The 19,155-nt window shown below is 33.2% G+C and overlaps 3 protein-coding genes and 1 long non-coding RNA gene across 4 annotated transcripts; 1 reads left to right on the top strand and 3 right to left on the bottom strand.

Annotated features, from left to right (window-relative positions):
• Positions 1-1,705: 1,705 nt before the first annotated feature.
• On the bottom strand, positions 1,706-2,744 carry LOC128157814 (uncharacterized). The gene is made up of 2 exons (XR_008239865.1): positions 2,408-2,744; positions 1,706-1,937 (listed from the first exon to the last, which is right to left on the bottom strand). It is a non-coding gene; the product is annotated as an uncharacterized LOC128157814 (long non-coding RNA).
• Positions 2,745-2,979: 235 nt separating this feature from the next.
• Positions 2,980-5,419, top strand: LOC128157801 (uncharacterized). Its single transcript, XM_052820428.1, has 2 exons — positions 2,980-4,321; positions 4,717-5,419. The coding sequence occupies exons 1-2, from the start codon at positions 3,362-3,364 to the stop codon at positions 5,020-5,022; spliced, it is 1,266 nt and encodes a 421-aa protein (XP_052676388.1). The 5' UTR covers positions 2,980-3,361; the 3' UTR covers positions 5,023-5,419.
• Positions 5,420-7,119: 1,700 nt separating this feature from the next.
• On the bottom strand, positions 7,120-11,392 carry LOC128157807 (organic solute transporter subunit alpha-like). Its single transcript, XM_052820441.1, has 8 exons — positions 11,293-11,392; positions 10,308-10,468; positions 9,804-9,877; positions 9,546-9,707; positions 9,136-9,250; positions 8,608-8,860; positions 8,060-8,161; positions 7,120-7,659 (listed from the first exon to the last, which is right to left on the bottom strand). The coding sequence occupies exons 1-8, from the start codon at positions 11,339-11,341 to the stop codon at positions 7,634-7,636; spliced, it is 942 nt and encodes a 313-aa protein (XP_052676401.1). The 5' UTR covers positions 11,342-11,392; the 3' UTR covers positions 7,120-7,633.
• An 808-nt stretch (positions 11,393-12,200) lies between these two features.
• Positions 12,201-18,901, bottom strand: LOC128178777 (organic solute transporter subunit alpha-like). The gene is made up of 7 exons (XM_052846106.1): positions 18,744-18,901; positions 18,283-18,443; positions 17,520-17,593; positions 17,213-17,368; positions 16,925-17,039; positions 15,956-16,208; positions 12,201-12,977 (listed from the first exon to the last, which is right to left on the bottom strand). The coding sequence occupies exons 1-7, from the start codon at positions 18,790-18,792 to the stop codon at positions 12,799-12,801; spliced, it is 987 nt and encodes a 328-aa protein (XP_052702066.1). The 5' UTR covers positions 18,793-18,901; the 3' UTR covers positions 12,201-12,798.
• Between the last annotated feature and the right edge of the window lie 254 nt (positions 18,902-19,155).

The following is a 19,155-nucleotide window of genomic DNA, read 5'->3' as shown; positions in this document are numbered from 1 at the left end:
GTTGATGGTCTGTTGTGTTTCCATGCAATTTATAGCATTATATACAGATTTCATTTAAATATTTTCTGTATTTAGCTGCTTTTTTGTATTACATAATGAGCAATGTGTAAAACATAATAAAGTTTTTCCTAAAATAACTCTTCGACAATGATGATTACATAGTGTTGTGTTCAAAACTTTTCACACTGAATACGAGCCTTTCTCTAAAAACTCAAAAAAAGAAACTTTAAAAATGTTCGGCACTCACGGAAACTGATTTTGCTCAAAATAATTAGAAACGTAGACCTTATTAACTATTCAAAAATCACAAATTAATTAAATTGCTTGACCCGTTTTCGTAAAAACTCGACCAAAACTTAAAATGTGTTTCTTAACTCAGGTGGAGCAGAAAACGTTGGTTATAATATACCTACTTGGACCAAACTGACATTTACAATACAAATACCAATCTTTTTACTTGATAACTATAGTGCAATGTATTTCACTATTTACGTCTCACAAATGGCGAAGTAATTCATTGAATCTTGGCAAAAATTGAATAAACATTTCTCTCAAAAACACGCACGTCGGGCTTCGTGATTTTCACGAAAGGGTGTTGATGAAAACTTTTATATTTCCATTTAGGTTTCCACGCAGACGGTAGTGACTTCAAGTGTTCAAATTGTTATAATAATTTCTGTATTTTTACCAAGTCGAATATTACTAAAAATATATCGTTCATGAATTCTTTTTACATTTTTTTTTTCAAAATTAGTTCCAATAGCCATTAGGCGTAAGTCTTGTCGCACACAGTATACTGTCGCCACCGTTCTGGTTAAAGTAAGATCTTTGATCCGCTCCGACAAATTCGATGTAGTGACATCGAAATTTACGGAGCGGATCAAAGATCTTACTTCAATCAGATTGCTGTCTCCTCCACTCCCAATCTGACTAACCAATGCAATCTCAGCAGATCGGACGAAAAACAGACGAAATTGTACATGTCATATGATAGTTTCTAGACACAATTTATTTTAATTTTAAATTTTTATTCATGTAATTAAATTTACAAATTGCAGTAAGTATCATCAAAAGAGAAATAATCCACTGCTGTTGAATACATTATTTCATACATGTACTCTTAATGTTAATACATGATTTAAAAAAAACTATACTGCTTTAAATCACGCAAAATTTTCATGTAATGATAAGAAAACAATTCTTCCTAGAAATTCAAGTCATGGCTTGTGATGGTTTTTTTATACCCACAAATAACTGAAAACGCTTTTTGAGATTAGAGGTTCAATTTAAATTCAATAAAAATAGTATAACATAGAAAACTTTCTACTGAAATTTTTTGATAGTAGATCTATACATTATATTTTAATGGATGAAAGAATCAACATAGTACATTTAATAAGAGTGTTCATCTTTTTCAACCTTTTGATGAACATTATTTACATCAGCATCAAATAAAAATAAATCATGCAACATTTCTCTACTCAAAATTTTGAAATCTTCATAAAAATAAAGAGAGAAAAACCAACTCTATGTTATTTTAGAGAATCCACAATCGGTGTGGAAATGCATTGTAAAAATGCATTTCATCTGATATATGTACATAACAAATGCAATCAACTAAAGTATTCAGGGTTTTAAATTGGATGTGTGCAAACATTATGCAATCTGCAAATAGTGGACGTGGACTCTGATTTCTTGATTTCAAAATATAAATTAAGTCATATTTGTTACATGCACATGCACTTTTCTCTCAGGAAAATGCTTTGTTTTTACAACACACATGAATTGATATTAACATCAGTATTTTGATAACAGGGTGATTAGGGTCCTCTAGGCTATAGGTTGTCCCTTGGCAATATTTATGTCTGTTTTTGTCACATTAATATCCAGTTTCTCCAAGAATTCTTCCTGTTTCATTGCATGCATTGTGTAAAGATCTGTAGTATGTCTTAAGGAATGAAATTGAAAGACAGACTGCTCCATATACAAAGTAGTTGAATAATAATAAAATGTTATCAATTACTGGTCTCATTAACACTGTAATTAAATGAACTACTTATTGTGCACACATCTACCTGTACAAATTTACTTTAGCTGTTAAGATTAGCTTATTGTGTAAAAAAATTATCCAATCATCAGTTTATGTCTTAGGTTTTATATTTTTATAAAACCCTAATAAATAATTGTAATTAAATTGTAATAGCTAATCAGCTACAAACATTTTAATCTATGTCCATGATGTACTCTTTGTATTTCACTTATAGATATCATGATAAATAATTTGTTGAGGTCAACATTAAGAGTATAAATATCTTCAACATTTATTCTGATGGCATCATGCTATTTTTTTACGATTACACAACACCTCAATCTCGAATTTACTCTGTAAAATAAATTCAAAGGATACAGACTCCAAATGCAAACGCCGCACAAAATCCAGCATATCTCCTGTTGTACCAAAGATGTTTCTTGTGTTTAGTGGCTCTAACTGAGTTTAATTTATCTAATTTGCCTATTAAATGTTTATGAAAATTACTTATGTCCTCTCCCGTTTTACTACAGCGTGGCATCAAAGCGCGGTTGTAATCCTCTGCTGGCATATTTGGTGCTGTTGGAACGTTTGGATAATATGGCTCGGCTGGCATTGCATCTCCTCTACTTAATCCAATTCGGGAGGGATTGTATCTTCTTGCCATGATCGATGTGTTGTTATTTGTCCGAATTTGTTCAAAACACGACCAGTCTAGCAATTGGAATACCAAGCCCGATGTTTAATTCTGTTAAAAATTCTTTAATTTATGTAAAAATGTTATACTACTGTCAATTGCCTCGGATACAGTATATTTATTTTATTCGGTACAAATACGCCCTTAATCATTTCATTTTAAAGGTATTTGTCCATTCCACAGATTCGTTGTTTTTTTTTCCCGAACTGTAAAGCGTTTTTCCGACCAAATAAGGCGTCCAGTTGACATTGATGTAAATATTATTGATCGGATGAGAACAAAGATGAAAAAAAAATGAAATTCTTCAAATGTAAGAATTGACAAAGAAAACAGACATCTGATTTAAGAATCGAAGGATTTTTACTACCAGAACATACTTGGATTTTACTAAATATGCTTTGTACATTGATAAAAATTTGAGATTGCCATTGATGTTGATCAGCTGATTTCGGAGACGCAAAACATGAAAAATTTCTGTCACAGTAACGAGGACGAGATAAAAATAGTAAATGGGTTTTATTGCTTATCCAGTGCCATGTTTATCAACAAAGATAGAGACTGCCATGGCGTAGATCTATAAACTGCCACCACTGTGCAGATATAATCAACATTCTCCACAATAACAGTGTGTTACAATGGGAAATTCTAACAGCAGCAAATACAACCTCAGTCATAGTCGACATGAACACTGGAGGAAGATTTCCGATTATGAGAACTTTGGTCAAATTCAGTCCATCCCATACAGCAAGTGGATTAAATCCCAGAGGAACCTGGGAGGCTTCACAGACTATGCTGACTTTACTACTTGTAGAGAATCTCGACTTCGGCACGGAGTTCTCGTAAAACCTGATAATACTGGAGGACGCTATCTCATCCCCAGCTTCAAGTCTAAATTCGAACTAGTCATCGTGGAAAAACAAAGGTGGTTCATGTCCAATTATAAACTGCCACGTGTTCCTGTGCCAGATTTCGAAGACCCACATTGGTTTCAGAGGTCGAGTCATAATAGAAACAGACGGGAGTGTAGTGTCATTGGTTACCATGACAACTTACTGGTGGTGCAAATCAACACTAATCGGTACTACCTATCTCCCAGGTTTTACTTGATAGATTTAGAGACAAATGAAATAGTTGGACATTTTCTGATCTTTTACCACTGCAGGCGTTGGTACGAGTGTTACATATCCCCATGCAAAAAACAGATTCTCATGAGGCCAGACAATTTGACTCGCATTGTGTCTTTGCCTGATAACTACATTTTGGAGAATGTCTGTTTAAAGAGTGCTTACATTAATATGGAAGTAAATGTGGTCCCACCTACACTTAGAGCACATGTCATATGTTACAACAGCATAGCAGGGGACAACTTAGTCTTAGTGGCCTTTCACAAAACCTTGGAAATCCGGAGAACGGATACCTGGGAGATTGTCAGGAGTGTCCAGAACCTGGACCTTCCTACGGGGATCCAGCAGATGAAGTCTAGCCCCCTGGGGGATTTTGTGGCCCTGCGATGTGTGTCACCTGTCCACAGTAAAGAGTACAGTGTCAATGTTATAGCAGTCCTCGACTTTCACACCTTCAATGTTTTAATGAAGGCAAGTGCTTCACTGACCAGTATGGGTTGAACTGCTCATCTTTATATAGCAATAATTTTTTTTCAAATTACAGTTTATAATGTTATGATAATTGGAACATGTTAACAAATAATATTTTTATTTTGAATTTTGTTTCCAATTTTTTTAAACATGAATTGGAGCAAAAGTGTTTATTGAGTTATATTTGCAACAAGTGATTAACGTAAAAGGAATGGAAAGTGGGGGCGGGAAAGGAGGCAGAGGTGCAAATGTTCATTATTGTATTTACTGATAAAATAATGACTATAACAATCTGATGAAATTCCAAATTCATTATGCTTTTAATTGGCATAATAGACAGAGATAATACATTATCAATTACCAGTAATAAAACCAATGTTGTGATTTTATTGCAGGTGGATGTAAAGGGCTGCTACTGGCCTGTATCTGAAGTGGTCAACCTCCAAGTGTTTCCCCATTTCAGTCCCAGTGAGGCCACCATTGCTGTCATGAGGAACTGTACTTACAGCCGGAAAGTGATGACATACAAGCTGCCGATATGTCGCTTCAACCTTCAGTACCTGTGTCGCCGCGCCATCCTCCACCTGGTCAGCTTCAGGGATGTCCATAAACTGCCCCTCCCAGCCAATATTGTCAACTTTCTCCTTGCCAAACCTGGATATACTCACATTGGGGTCTCCGACAGACGGCACCCCTGTTGATGGAGTCTATGTGTTTCTGTTGTTATTATTGGGCACTTTCATTTGACTGTGTTCTTTGTTGTTTTTATAGTGCTTTTTTCTTTAAAGGATTTTTTTTCCTGAATTTTTTTTTATTTTAATCAATGAATCTTTTTTTTTTAATAAAATTTTATAATTTGGCCAGATGAGAAAGCTTATTTACTTCTTGTTATCATGGACTTTGATAAAGATCTATTTATTAAAGCATTTATTTAAAACTTACTATGCATGATTTGTATAATTTTATAACAAACTACAGGGGTATTTATCATGTAGATACAAAATATATAAAGATATTTATGATATATTCATTAATTTATTTATACTTTATGATTATAATGTGCAATATGTATCTGTTTATATTTGAAAATTATCTTGTATTCTTGTATTCTTTCTTCCTCATTTTGTTATTTATTATATATCCATACATATACATGCATTTATAATTTGCATGAGGCTAAATTACTTTTTTTGAAACATATTTACAAAAAATTTGTTTATTAATTGATTCTTAAAATATAAACTTTCTATTTTAATTATTTGAAGAAGATCATGTTTTACAATACATTATTTATTGATGTCTTCTTGGCATTTTTTTAACAAGGAGATAATGAATGGATTGTTTTTATATTGATGTTTGTTATGCAGATTGTTATGATATGGCATTTTAAAGTGACTCTCCTCTTTTGTTCATTCTTTAGGAGAGAGGGAACTTCGATAATCTCATGTTGGGCATTGTACTTTGTACATTTCCTAGTCACTGTTGTTCTTCACAAGAAATCCCTGGTAGCCTTGCTTTTCAATGAAGAGTGTTGTTTTGCTACATTTAAGGCAACAATGAAAATCATTTTGTTTCATGCACTCAGACCGTGTCAGCTGTCAAGATGGCTGCATTAGATCCTTTTTTCAGTGCATGTATACATGTACTTTGGATTTTTATATAATTTTAGGCTTGCAAGAAACACAGTTTGCTTATGAATCTTTATATACTTTTTGGCTTGCAAGAAATAGTTTTACCATGTCATTTTTCATACACATTCAGATTTAATATTTTTCTAAGGCAATAAATGTATTTTGTAAGATATTATTACGATTATCAATGTCTGAAATATTTTTTCTAAACTACAAAGTACATCAAACCTAGATTTTTTTTAATGCTAGCCTAAAACATACGCTAAAAGTCTCTTTTCTATGCATACGTTCATATCTTTTCCTTAATCAATTACTGATCTTCTTTAATGAATGATCAGTCTGAATACATTGGTGGGTATTTTTTTTCATTTTAGTTCGGAGAGAAATTTTTTTTTCTTAAAAATCTTAATTTAGAGTTGTTAATGTGCTGTCATTGCACAGAAATTGATAATTCTCGAAAACTATTATCAGGTTTAACATTTATAATTACGCATTTGTTTATCTGTTCGTTTGTTTAATGGTGTGTTTCTTGGAGATCATGCTGACCGGTTTGTTGATTGTGACAGTGCTGTGCCACTTTATATGTCATACAATGTAACCAGTGGTCAAGAAATAAACAGAAAATATACTGAGGTGATTATTTTGTAATTCCAATACGTAGAACAGTTGTAGTTTGTGTCTATACAATATTTAAGCGATGAACATCATAGTATTTTTCCGTTCTCGTTTCATTCCGTTTTCCGTTCCGCGTTTTAGCAACATCCGTAAGAATAATATCAAATAATTAAGCAACCTTTTGATAATAAACATTCATAAAATATGAATAAATGATACAAAGTAAATAGTTTGTGTCCAGTCTTACAATATTAAAGCGATAAACATCATAGTATTTTTCCGTTCTTGTTTCGTTCCGGTTTCCGTTCCGCGTTTCAGCAACACCCGTAAAAATAATATCAAATAATTAACTTAATTAAGCAACCTTTTGATAATAACCATTCATAAAATACAAAGTAAATAGGTTGTGTCCAGTCTATACAATATTAAAGCGATAAACATCATAGGACTTTTTTTTTTAATTTTAATATTTTACAAAAATCATATCCATATAATTATGCATCTTTGAGAATTTAAAGTAATGTAAAATTATTGCTGTTTTTGAGTCAATACGATGATTAAGCTACCCAAAAAGTACAATATTCACCTAGCAAGAGGCGAAAAAATAGCAATAATTATTTTATTATATGATTGATACAGATATATGAAATTGAGTGTTATAAAGCAAAGATTTTAGTTTGAAGCCATTGCCGAACAAATTGGGAAACTGATTAAGGAATATTTCATTGGACGACCAACGTGTAGAAAATTAAATGTTATCTTTGTTTTTCTAGATAGTTGGATATGAACCAATCAGAGAGCTTGGAATTTATCAATCATATAATAACAAATCATATTTACATCATCGATATTTTTTTTTTAATTAAGCAATAAATCGTTTTCTGACATTTGTTAGTGACATTTGTTTCTAAAAATTAGCTGACATTTGTTTTAGCTGAAAGAATCTCTAAGCCAAATTCTGTTATGTACAGTACATGGACTTTGTTATGCAGTCTGCAAGCAATGCACATGCATGGTAGCTGCAGGCGGTCAGCAACGCACGGATGGTACTAACTGCAGGAGAATCTCAGTTCTTTTCATCAACTTGCCCCTCTGAAACATGGAACTTTTTTTAAAAAGTTATATGACAAATGAAACTTTTACTCTGCTTATACATTTTTTTTATTAAAGTGGTTGCAATTGTGTGGTTTCATGGGGATCGGGGGGCATTCTCGCTTTTTCTAATAGGAACTAAGGTATTAAAATGAAAGTGAACGTTATTAAATGAATTGAATGATTAACCCCCACTCCCCCACCCCCACCCCCCACCCCCCGACCACCCACCTCCTTGCACACATTTGGCATTTATCGTTATGATGTAGTAACCCCTCCAAACAAATAAGAATTGCTATAAACCAATAAATAAATAACATATACGTGTCTGATATTTAAAAACTTGCCATTTAGAGAAAAGGTAAGCTTAGAATGAACATGAAACTGATTCAATTTTTACCCATCTTCTCATACTGGTATGGCGGATCCTGAAATCTGTAGGCGTATCTGGCTAAGAGAGACAACAAGAAGGTTTCCAGCACTAGAAGGGCATAGTGGTAACCTACAATTTCATTGTATGAACAGAATTATTAAATCAGTGACTTATTGAAATGTGTAAAAAAAAAAAAAAAAAAAAAAAAATCAAGCACAATGAAATTGAATAAGAAAACAAAGACTCATCGATTAAGTGGAACCTTTTAGCTTTTAAATTGAAATTACAAAAAACATGCTTAACTGTATTTTTATCATATCAATCTTTTTAGCAAATAGTTATTCTTCATTTCTTTTTATTTCAAAAGATGTAAATGGAATGTAAAACATGCACAAATCTAGATTGTGTCAGGGGTATGCACCCCTTTTAAAAAACTTTAAACTAAAAATTTTAATCCACAATGTAAATTTACCAAGGATAGGCCCTAAACACTAAAGGCAAATATAAATACCTTAATTAGACCCTTACGGAAAAAAATCCTGGTCCACACAAAAGGCAAAAAGGGTGTAACTTACGATAGGCTTGAACCATAGGACCACGTGTACCCACGCAGTCAATGACGTCACTGGAGGCTAGGATCGTCAGGATTGACCTCTGGGCGTCAGAGAAAACCATCGTCAGTTGAACTGAGAGAAATTTGGCGCGGATCCTTCTGTTTGGGAGTTTGCATTCTACAGCCTTTGTCAACACGATTGCTGCCCACATCGAGAGGAGTAGACTGGCGATGTTGATGAATTGAAAGTAAGTACCAGGATTGGATGTACTCATCTGTTAAAACAACGAACTTTACAGAGAAAATAATTACAGAAAATCGGAAGAAAACGTAAGTCATTCCATAAACTTTAACATATATATTAGAATAAGCATCAATGAATCTGGCATAACTCAAATATGTAATCGCGAACTGTTTAATTATAACCCTTCGATTCTAGGTAAAATATTAATGGTCACATATTTCTAGAACTTCGTAACATGTAGATGTACAAGAGAGAGAGAGAGAGAGAGAGAGAGAGAGAGAGAGAGAGAGAGAGAGAGAGAGTTACTTTGTCAGTTAGTTCATATCTGTTGTCCACCCACAAGAGAAATAAGATCAGCATTGTAAAGGGCCGGATGATCACTAATTGAACACAGAGGGCATTAATTACTTTGAAGGTTTTACTGAAAAAAAATTGAATTTAACATACATTAGCCGTAATCGATCTTTGATCTTTATTGTACACATAATTTGGTTAAATATACATATATGTACTTTAAATCATTAAAATACTTAGGCTTGTTTACCACTCTGTCGGTATAGTTTTTTATCATATTAAAAAATCTTGGGCATAATTTTAAACGTTTTAATTACCTGCGTTCCAAGTTTTACTGATACTTATTATTATTATCATCTCAGTAAAATCTAATTAGGTTTCATGAGCAATGTACATGTTCTTGTAACATGATATAAACAGACCTAGTTATGGTAGATGGCTTTATACAAGCAAAACAACAACAACAGCAGGGCGGCGTTCGAAAGGTGATGGGGAAATCTGTCATTTCAGCCAATAGCTTGTCTTCTCCGCCAAAGTAACCAATTAGGATCCTCGTGTAGACAAAGATAGCAATGGCGCGTAATCTTAAACGAATAAAGTGTTAAAAAGTTTACAATAGGAAGAATTTTAAAAATATTATTATTTGTGTACAAGAAGCTTATTTATTGGTTTGTACTTACGTGGAAGTAGTAAATTCCATGAACAATGTTGAACGAGGAACTAGAAGGCCCATAACACAACATAAAGATAAGGCCTGAAATTCATTTTTAAAAATCTGACTATTTTGCATTGGATAGAAACATCATTTATTGTTCATAAATTTACTGATACCATGTAAAATTTACATAATACTGAACTGTACAGATCCTGACATATAAATCGCCAACAAGAAACATTATGAAAGCAATGTGTAAATCATTTTCACTTTGCCCTATGGCAATTGTTATCAGAGAGTATTCTGTACATAGTTATTAAAGAACATTATGCAAATTGTTATTGTTGAATTTCGTTCAAAAAGTTATCTTGGTACACAGTACAAAATTGTAAACATAGCGTATGTACGCGTACGTGTAAATCTCTACCTACTTTTGACGCCAAAATATATTATGTACAAATAAGGTGCTATATGGTTACAATCTGTCGAAAAAGAAATGATAAAATTGTATATGAAATAAAAAATATACCGGAAACAGGATGAGGATGTAGGTGGTGTAGTTTTTGGCAGGAGCATTCGAGTTGTACCTACACAGGAACCATAACTCTTCCGCAAAGTTGAGCAGATTCAGAACCAAAAAGATACCCCCAATAACAGCAGAAACGATAAAGAATGCATCCTCCTCTATCTCTACAACCAAAGACACATAGTCGGTGGCTAGTTTATTGCAGATACACCTCAATTATATCAACAACAAAATGTATTTGTACAAAATATATAAACAAGTGCTTTTTCAAAATACCTAAAGATAGGTTTTTACAAAATACGTAAACATGAAATTATACGATGCAGCGCATCTTTTATTTTTTATTTTTTTTATTTATTTGTTTTTTTCTTTTTTGCAAACAAATCTTTTATTCGCGTGCGACAAATTTAAACTAGATTCGCGGAAGTCTCGGTTCAGGTGAGCAAAAAAGTGAGCTCTTCATGCGAGGATCTAGATGTGGGAGGGGGGGGGGGGGTCTTGGCATGCCCAATATAATTTAAACTTATTAGATTTAAATTTGAAATTACCAAAAATAAGCCCCCCCCCCCCCCCACCGACAAATAAATAGATTCCTCGGACCCCCTTCCCCATCCCAGCTAAGTTTTTTGATCCGCGCATGCCTTTGAGTCTTTTCTTATCAAGACTCTTGCCGGCAATTCTGTCTGGTATCTGTCTGTTTATCAGCTAGATACCTGATAAAGACGGTAGGGATAGCATTACGTAAGTATATTCACTTGTATTTTTGAATGGAATTATTCGATCGGATCATGCAGTGAACGCAATTTTTAGCAATAATAGTGAAACTTGTTATTTGATTTTGAACAATGATACGTGGAGATAATCAATTGAAAGTGATTTGCACAAAGGCATAAAAACACGCTGTAAACAAACAAGAATTATAAATTGTCGTGATTGCTAAATACATGTATGTTGAAAAATAAAATCATTAAAAGTTATTGCCTTTTACCTGGGAATAGAATGGATGTGTATGGGAAACTCTCGCTGCAGTTGGCCATTTACACAGATTTGTTCACAGTGTACCCCGGCCTTAAAGTTTACTTAAGTACTACTTAATAATCTATCTGTGTACATGTTCAGTGTGATTTCGTTCCAATTTTTCACCTCAAATATTGATATTGTAACCGTTAACTTTAGATTATTTCAAATATAAAAGTACTAAAATCCAATTATAAATAAAACGGATTTGAAGAGTATTGTTGACAGTAAGCATTGCATGCTTATTTTTGGATGTCCTCGGTCCTATAACACACCAAGCGGTATAAATCGTATACCGCGTTAGAGACTGTACATACATATAGGATTATTTTCGCCCCAAGGATGGCTATTTTTTCTCCCTTCTACTCTAGCAAACGGTTTCTCCCCATCTTGAATTCGCCCGGACACAGTTAGAAATAGATGCTCCTTCTATTTAACATAGTTATTTACAAATTATTTTGAACTAGCATAGTCTTAAATACAATGTGGGAAAAAATAATACCGGGGGGGGGGAGGGGGGAGGGGTATATCCCTGTATACAGTATCCGTTATCATCATTATAGATACTGATCTCAGGAAACTTCAACAACGGCAGGGTCGACATTCATTAGCGGAAATCCACTGGACAGTGTTTTGTCGCCATATCTTCGTTTGTGGAACACGTCCGGTGTCTGGCAAAGATGTTCAGACTAGGCATTCTAAGATAGTTTATCGTTGTAGCATTGTCAGCAATAAATTGAGAAAAATACCCACCATTATTGTCATCATACTCTGTATCAGGACGAGACACCAATATTAACCAGGGGGTCGGTAAAGCAATATATAAAAGTTATAATGAAATAATTCATTTGAGGAAAGAACATGAAACTGCAATTTGGTTTTTGTTTTAATTGCTATATTTTTCAACAAATAGAAACAAAAACTGCATAACAGAGTAGATATTTCAAAACATGTTCAAATAAAAAAAAATCAAGAATTCAATTTCGTTTAACAAGATATCATAACATCAAGTATAAGTACTTAAAAAAAAACTATATATCCGGTAATGCCACTGTTAAAAAGCAAAGAGTATTTGCCAGGCAAAATACATTTTGAAAAAGATTTTGAACTAATATGAAAATATTAAATATCAAATGCACGTACATGTAGATCTGAAGTTCAAGCACCATGATTAAATCTATACAAACAAATAAAGTGATATTGGTTATAGAAACAAGAGCTTGGGTTGTTAAGTCAAACAACAATGTGACGTAGGCCTGTCTATTTCACTGTCAGCCACACAGTCACGGTACTTTGAATAAACACGATTTGTCTGGATTTTAAGCTAAAACTACGTATTCTGTGCATATTTCACTTGAAACTAGCATCATTTTTAAATTGTTTTGAAAAAGATAGTTTCATCCTACTGAAAGTCCAAGGTCTTGTTAAAATGGTTTTCATAGCGTTTTGAAAATAAAACAGTAGCCATTTTTATCAGTTACGAGCTGGTGGGAGAGTTCGAACACTTGTCCGTGAATGAGGGGTTGGAGGTCCCCAATTCTGCATTCTCTTTACCCTGATCATCATATGGTAGTGGTGGATCCTGAAATCTGTAGGCGTACCTCGCCAAAAGTGAGAGCAAGAACGTCTCCAGAACCAGCAATGCCAAATGATAACCTAGGAAAACAATAAAAACAATGGAAGATATTTTCGAAATAGAATGATCCTGTTCCCAAAATAAATATTATTAAGTATTTGGTATTTTTCTTTCCAATTTCATTCCAAAATGATTAAAAGCATTTGTTATCCCTTGACATTGGTTGTGATAATTTTCTGTTCCTTGCCATTTTTCAGTTCAAAAAATTATTGATTGTTGTAACTTAATTTCTTACGAAATCCCATTGAGCTCATTTTCGTAGGTAAAAAAATATTTTTTTCGCGATTAAACGCGAAACTTACGCAATATTACGCGTTATTTCGCGAATAAACGCGTAACTTTCGCGGTATAACACAAAACTTTCGCGATATAATGCGTAATTTTCGCGAATAAACGCGTTACTTTCGCGATATAACGCTAAACAGTCGCGAATAAACGCGTTACTTTCGCGAATAAACGCGAAACTTAAATATAAATATTGGCATTTCATACAAGAACCCCTATGAAGAACAATATGACTGGAAAAAAAAACATTAACAAAACAATCTTATTATATGAAGATGTAAATGAATCAGATTAAACCTTATACAGACTGATATAAATTCAAACGTAGGAAATCTTTAAAATCTTAGTACTGATTATCAAAGAACATTATGCATCGCAATTCTCACACTCTCATGGGACCTGTATTATAGAAAATGAGGCATCAACACATATTGATTATAACATTTTCATTCGAATTAAAAGTTTTATTATTAAGTTTCATTTTAGAATTGAAAGGATATCATTGTTCAAAACGTAAAATAAATGTTATATCGCCGCGACATAAATTAACGTCTAGTTTATTCTAATATCAGAAAGATAAGTCAAGCTGTGAATTGAAATTTTTAAGCTATTGTTGATTCTAGATGACGTGAATTCGTCCTCTAAATTTATCACACATGTCATTTGAAAATTAGTACTAAGATTTTAAAGGTTTCCGACGGTTGAATTTATACTGATTTTGTAAGAAAAAGATAATCAATGAATGCCTGTTCGAACACAGGGTCGGCGAACAAATGAAAAATGATGCTCTAACCCTATTATCTACTTGGAACATATAACAACTAAAAATGTTTTGAAGTTTTATCAGATTTATTAATATCTATATCTAAAAAAGATGATAATTTTGTTCTCTTAAATCAATGGAACACGGATGATATAATAATAATGAATAATAAGTATTTCATGATTTAAAACTAAAAGTATTTGTTTTCAATCATTTTTCTTCATAAGGTTTCCTGCATGAAATGACATTATTTATATAATGGTTTTCGTAGGTAAAAAAAATATTTTTTTCGGAAACGCGAAACTTTCGCGATATAACGCGTTAGTTTCGCAAATAAACGCAAAACTTTCGCGAATAAACGCGTAACTTTCGCGAATAAACGCGAAACTTTCGCGATATAACGCGTAACTTTCGCGATATAACGCGTAACTTTCGTGATATAACGCGAAACTTTCGCGAATAAACGCGTAAGTTCCGCGAATTAACGCGACACTATTATATAAATATTGTCATTTCATACAGAACCCATATGAAGAAAAACGATGGAAAACAAACACATTTTAATTTTTATATAATAAAATACTTAATATTCATTATTATTATAATATCCGTGTTACGTTGATTTATGAAGACAAAATTATCTTTTTTGCATATAGATATTTATAAATCTGATAAAACTTTATCATAACATTTTTATATGTTATATGTCCAAAGTAGATATTAAGTTTGAGCATCATATTACGATTTTCAGTTGTTCGCCGACCCTGTGTTCGAACAGGCGTTCATTGATGATCTTTTTCTTATAAAATTGATATAAATTTAACCGTCACAAACCTTTTAAATCTTAGTATTAATTTTTAAATGACATATGTGATAAATTTGGAGGACGAATTTACGTCATCTAGATTTGAACAAAAGCTTGATAATTTCAATTCACAGCTTGACTTATCTTTCTGATATAAAACTAGACGTTAAGTTATGTTGCGGCGATATAATAATATTATAACGTTTTAAACAATGATATCCTCTAAAATGATACCTAATTAAACGTTTAATTCGAATTAAAATTGTTATGATTAAAATATGTTGCTGCCTCATTTTCAATAATACAGCGCACATTAGAATGTGGGAAGCGCGATGCAATATGTTCTTTGAAAATCAATACTATGATTTTAAAGATTTCCTACATTTGAATTTATGTTAATTTGTATAAGGTTAAATCTAATTCATTTACATCTTTATATAATATTATATTGTATTATTCAAATTAATATACTAGTATTTGTTTTCAGTAATTATTCTTCATAGGGTTTCCTCTATGAAATAACAATATTTATATTTAAGTTTCGCGTTAATTCGCGAAAGTTTCGCGTTTATTCGCGAAACTAACGCGTTATATTGCGAAAGTTTCGCGTTTATTCGCGAAAGTTACGCGTTATATCGCGAAAGTTTAGCGATTATTCGCGAAAGTTACGCGTTTATTCGCGAAAGTTTCGCGTTTATTCGCAAAACTAACGCGTTATATCGCGAAATTTTCGCGTTTATTTGCGAAAGCTACTCGTTATATCGCGAAAGTTTCGCATTTATTCGCGAAAGTTACGCGTTAATTCGCGAAAGTTTGGCGTTTATTCGCGAAACTTACGCGTTTAATCGCGAAAGTTTGGCGTTTTTTTTTTTTTTTACCTACGAAAATGAGCTCAATGGGCTTTCGTAATTATTCCTGTCTCAAGCTGGAAAAAAAATTGTCTTGTACAAATTTTGATTACCAACATCGCAAACACTCTTGAAGGGGCTAAGGGTTCGATCTCTAGTAACAGCATACCTAAGTTTGCTTTATACCGATTTTGAGATTTAGATTTTGGAGGGGGGGTGTTTGGTTTGTTTGTTTGGTTGTGGGTGTTTTTTATGTTAAAGAAGTCTGATAAATCTGAACTTGAACGTAAATCTTACGGTTAGCTTGAACCATGGAGCCTCGCGTTGATACACATCCGATCACGTTACGAGAGGCCATCAGGGATAGAACTGCGTTCTGCGCCACGGAGAAAATCATAGCGAGCTGGACAGCGAGGAACTTGGCGCGGATCCTATTGCGGGAAAGTTTGTGTTCCAGGGCCCTCAGTAAAGATATCACTCCCCACATTGCAAGTAGAAGGCTTATCGCGTTGATGACTTGGAACCAAGTTCCAGGATTTGAAGGGCCTGTCTGTAAGAGTGACAAAGAATTATATAAAGTATGAGTCAAATTTGGCCCCCATTATTCGCAAATTTTAAAAGAATTTCGGTCGATTAAATTGCTATGTTTTTTTTATAGTAGTTGATAATTATTATGTATGATTTTTGCCTATTTATTTAGTTTAAACAATATTTAGTGATATTTTACAATAGCAGGTACATGTATTTGACATAAAGTATATATATATATATATATGTAATCGGGAATGTTTATATTGCTGCGATTTAAATATTTTTTGAAATTGTTTAAAGAAGAGTTGTTTTGTATTTCATTAGGTAGTGTATTCCAGAGTCTTATTGTACTTGGAAAGAATGCCTCATAATATATATAGCCTATTTATTTGATTTATTTGCATTTACTTGCGGTATATGACGTCAGAAATGACATTTGTTTTGTAATTCAATCCAAAATAGTCAAATATTGCCATTTTTCCTATATTTTTAATGGGAAATATATTAGAGTTACAATTTGAACAAAAATAAACTTTTAGTCATTTATGAGTCTTGTCATAGATTGTCTTATATTTATTGGAAAATAGCCTTCAGATTTCAAAATTTTCAATTTTATACGAAAATTCCAAAAGAAACTGATTGCGTTGAACTGCTCATAATTTTGTTTGTATGCATTTTCTTAATCGACTTTTTTTTCCGAGAGAGAGAGAGAGAGAGAGAGAGAGATGGGCTTACTTCGTCTGTTTGTTTATACTTGTTATCCACCCACAGGAGTGTTAAAATGAGCATCGTGCATGGTCGAGTTATCACAAGTTGGAAACACAGTATCTTCGAGATTTTTAATTTTTGACTGAAAAAGATCGATAACAAAATTAACATAATTAAATCGTATCTAACGATTGAGGTAATGAGAATATTCAATGTAGCAATTTAAAATATAGGGTTCCTTGGGTCCAATATTCGTTCTCATTAATTTAAAAAAATGCGTGTAATATTACCCCAATTTAAAAAAAAAACCCAGACCTATTTAAAGTAGAGCTTTTCATGCAAACACAGCAACAGCAGCATGGCGGGGATCGGAACGTGACGGGTAATTCCATTTCAGCCAATAGCTTGCCGTCGTCGCCAAAGTAACCAACCAGAATCTTCAGAAAAACATAGATGCCTATGGCGCGTAATCTTAAAGATAAACAATCAGTAGTTCGATCAAAACAATACATGAATATGTGTAATTATGATAAAGCTCTGGCAATGTTAACGATTCATTGCGTGGAATAATAAGCGTTATTATGGTGTCATCTGAAACAGATAAAGATGCATGTAAACTCACGTGGAGGCAAAAAACTCCATGATGAGAGATGATCTGGGGACGAACAGAGCCAAAACACAGCATAGGGATAATACCTGAATATATTCAATTGATTTTATTGACACATACAACGTTTAACTGTAATATAGTCGAATCATCATGATTTGTAAAACAAATAAGAATCAATTTTTCATACATGGATTCTGATCACTTTGACAAAGAAGTCTGTCTTTTGGTATCATGTTATTTTCGATTATTCGCTTTTCTTCCCTTCATCTTTAATCATGCATATAATTAATTGCTCCTTTTATAAGTTCAAGAACACCATTTTTCTCTTCAATCCAAACTTTATATTCAAAATCCTTTAAACATTAATTCAGATTCATACGAATACATGTACCGGTCGAGACAAATAGGGTCAATTATACAACAAAGATTCAACTTTGAAAAATAAAAGATTAAATACTAGTTAGTTATTCCCCATCAACCCCTAATCCCCCTCTCTCCCCCAAATAGAACCCTGATTTCTAGTTTTTCACATAAAATGTCTCCACCTCGAAGATTTTATGTGAAAAACAACAAAACTATTCGTCATTGTGGGATTCAATACTTGGATAAACATTTCCACCCGCGAGCGTTGATCCTAATCTCTAAAATAAATAACATGTGTAGTGTCTACATTTTTAACAGCCACACTAAGTTCACGTCTATTGGTCAACGAACAACTATAAAAAGGGCATACTAATATATAGAATAACACTATTTCCAAAGAAAACGGCGGTACCGGAAATAAAGTGAGAATGAAGATGACGTATTTTCTGTTGGGGCCGTGAGGGTGGACCCTGAAGAAGAACCATAACTCCTCCACATAGTTGGCTATAGTGAGGACGAGCAGAAGGACAACTATCACTGCCAGTGCAATGACAGTGGCATCCCCTCTCAACTCTGGAATCAGAGAAAACAAGACGATTGTATGGAGTGGAATAACAACAGGAAACTTAACGATATTGTTATGAACAATTTTTTTTCAAGAACCTAATTTTTTGTAAAGAAAAAAACTTGACTGTCATTATATACATGTTCATGTAAACTATGTCGAAAGATACCCGCAAATGCAGAATGGTCTATCATATTACGAAGGAAAGAAACGTTTTATACTTCTCTGTTTATGAGCTTAAACTAATACTGAATTAACCTAAATAAATATAGAACACGAATTAATTATTTAAAAAAAAAACACGTTACCTGGGTAGAGTTGTGAGGTGTACGGCAACTCCTCGCTACAGTTGGACATCCTGGCTGTCCCGATGTCCGTCACACTGTACCGCACCGTACAGTCACCTCACCGCAGCCGATCCATTTCTCCGGTCACGGTATAGTGACTCCGATCCAATTTCTCAACCCTCTACGCTCGACTTTTGAATAGGTTTTTAAAACAGACTATTTTGCAATCAGTTTCTGATAAAGAAACACGATAGGCGATCATAGGTCTATAGCACTTTTATACAATGCGAATCGAACTGATATTTGTTGCATGGCGATGTTCATACATTTACCCAGAATATTGATTTAAGGTTTTTTTTTTATTTATTCTTTCATTTAATCATTTTTGTAAACTGCAGTGTCAAACAATATTCAAATCACCTCTAAAAACGAC

This window comes from Crassostrea angulata, chromosome 1, assembly GCF_025612915.1.
Source record: "Crassostrea angulata isolate pt1a10 chromosome 1, ASM2561291v2, whole genome shotgun sequence".
Classification (NCBI taxonomy): domain Eukaryota; kingdom Metazoa; phylum Mollusca; class Bivalvia; order Ostreida; family Ostreidae; genus Magallana; species Magallana angulata.
This window is presented reverse-complemented; position numbering and strand designations above follow the sequence as displayed.

Bases quoted from the DNA above. Each gene is read 5' to 3' on its own strand.
- LOC128157801 (XM_052820428.1), top strand. From the start codon at position 3,362: ATGGGAAATTCTAACAGCAGCAAATACAACCTCAGTCATAGTCGACAT. The intron at 4,322-4,716 runs GCAAGTGCTTCA...ATTTTATTGCAG, and splicing joins CCTTCAATGTTTTAATGAAG to GTGGATGTAAAGGGCTGCTA.
- LOC128157807 (XM_052820441.1), bottom strand. From the start codon at position 11,341: ATGGCCAACTGCAGCGAGAGTTTCCCATACACATCCATTCTATTCCCA. The intron at 10,469-11,292 runs GTAAAAGGCAAT...CTTTGGTTGTAG, and splicing joins CACATCCATTCTATTCCCAG to AGATAGAGGAGGATGCATTC. The intron at 9,878-10,307 runs GTATATTTTTTA...AATGAATTTCAG, and splicing joins ACATCCTCATCCTGTTTCCG to GCCTTATCTTTATGTTGTGT.
- LOC128178777 (XM_052846106.1), bottom strand. From the start codon at position 18,792: ATGTCCAACTGTAGCGAGGAGTTGCCGTACACCTCACAACTCTACCCA. The intron at 18,444-18,743 runs GTAACGTGTTTT...CTCTGATTCCAG, and splicing joins CACCTCACAACTCTACCCAG to AGTTGAGAGGGGATGCCACT. The intron at 17,040-17,212 runs GTCTGGGTTTTT...GATCTTTTTCAG, and splicing joins AAAAGCTCTACTTTAAATAG to TCAAAAATTAAAAATCTCGA.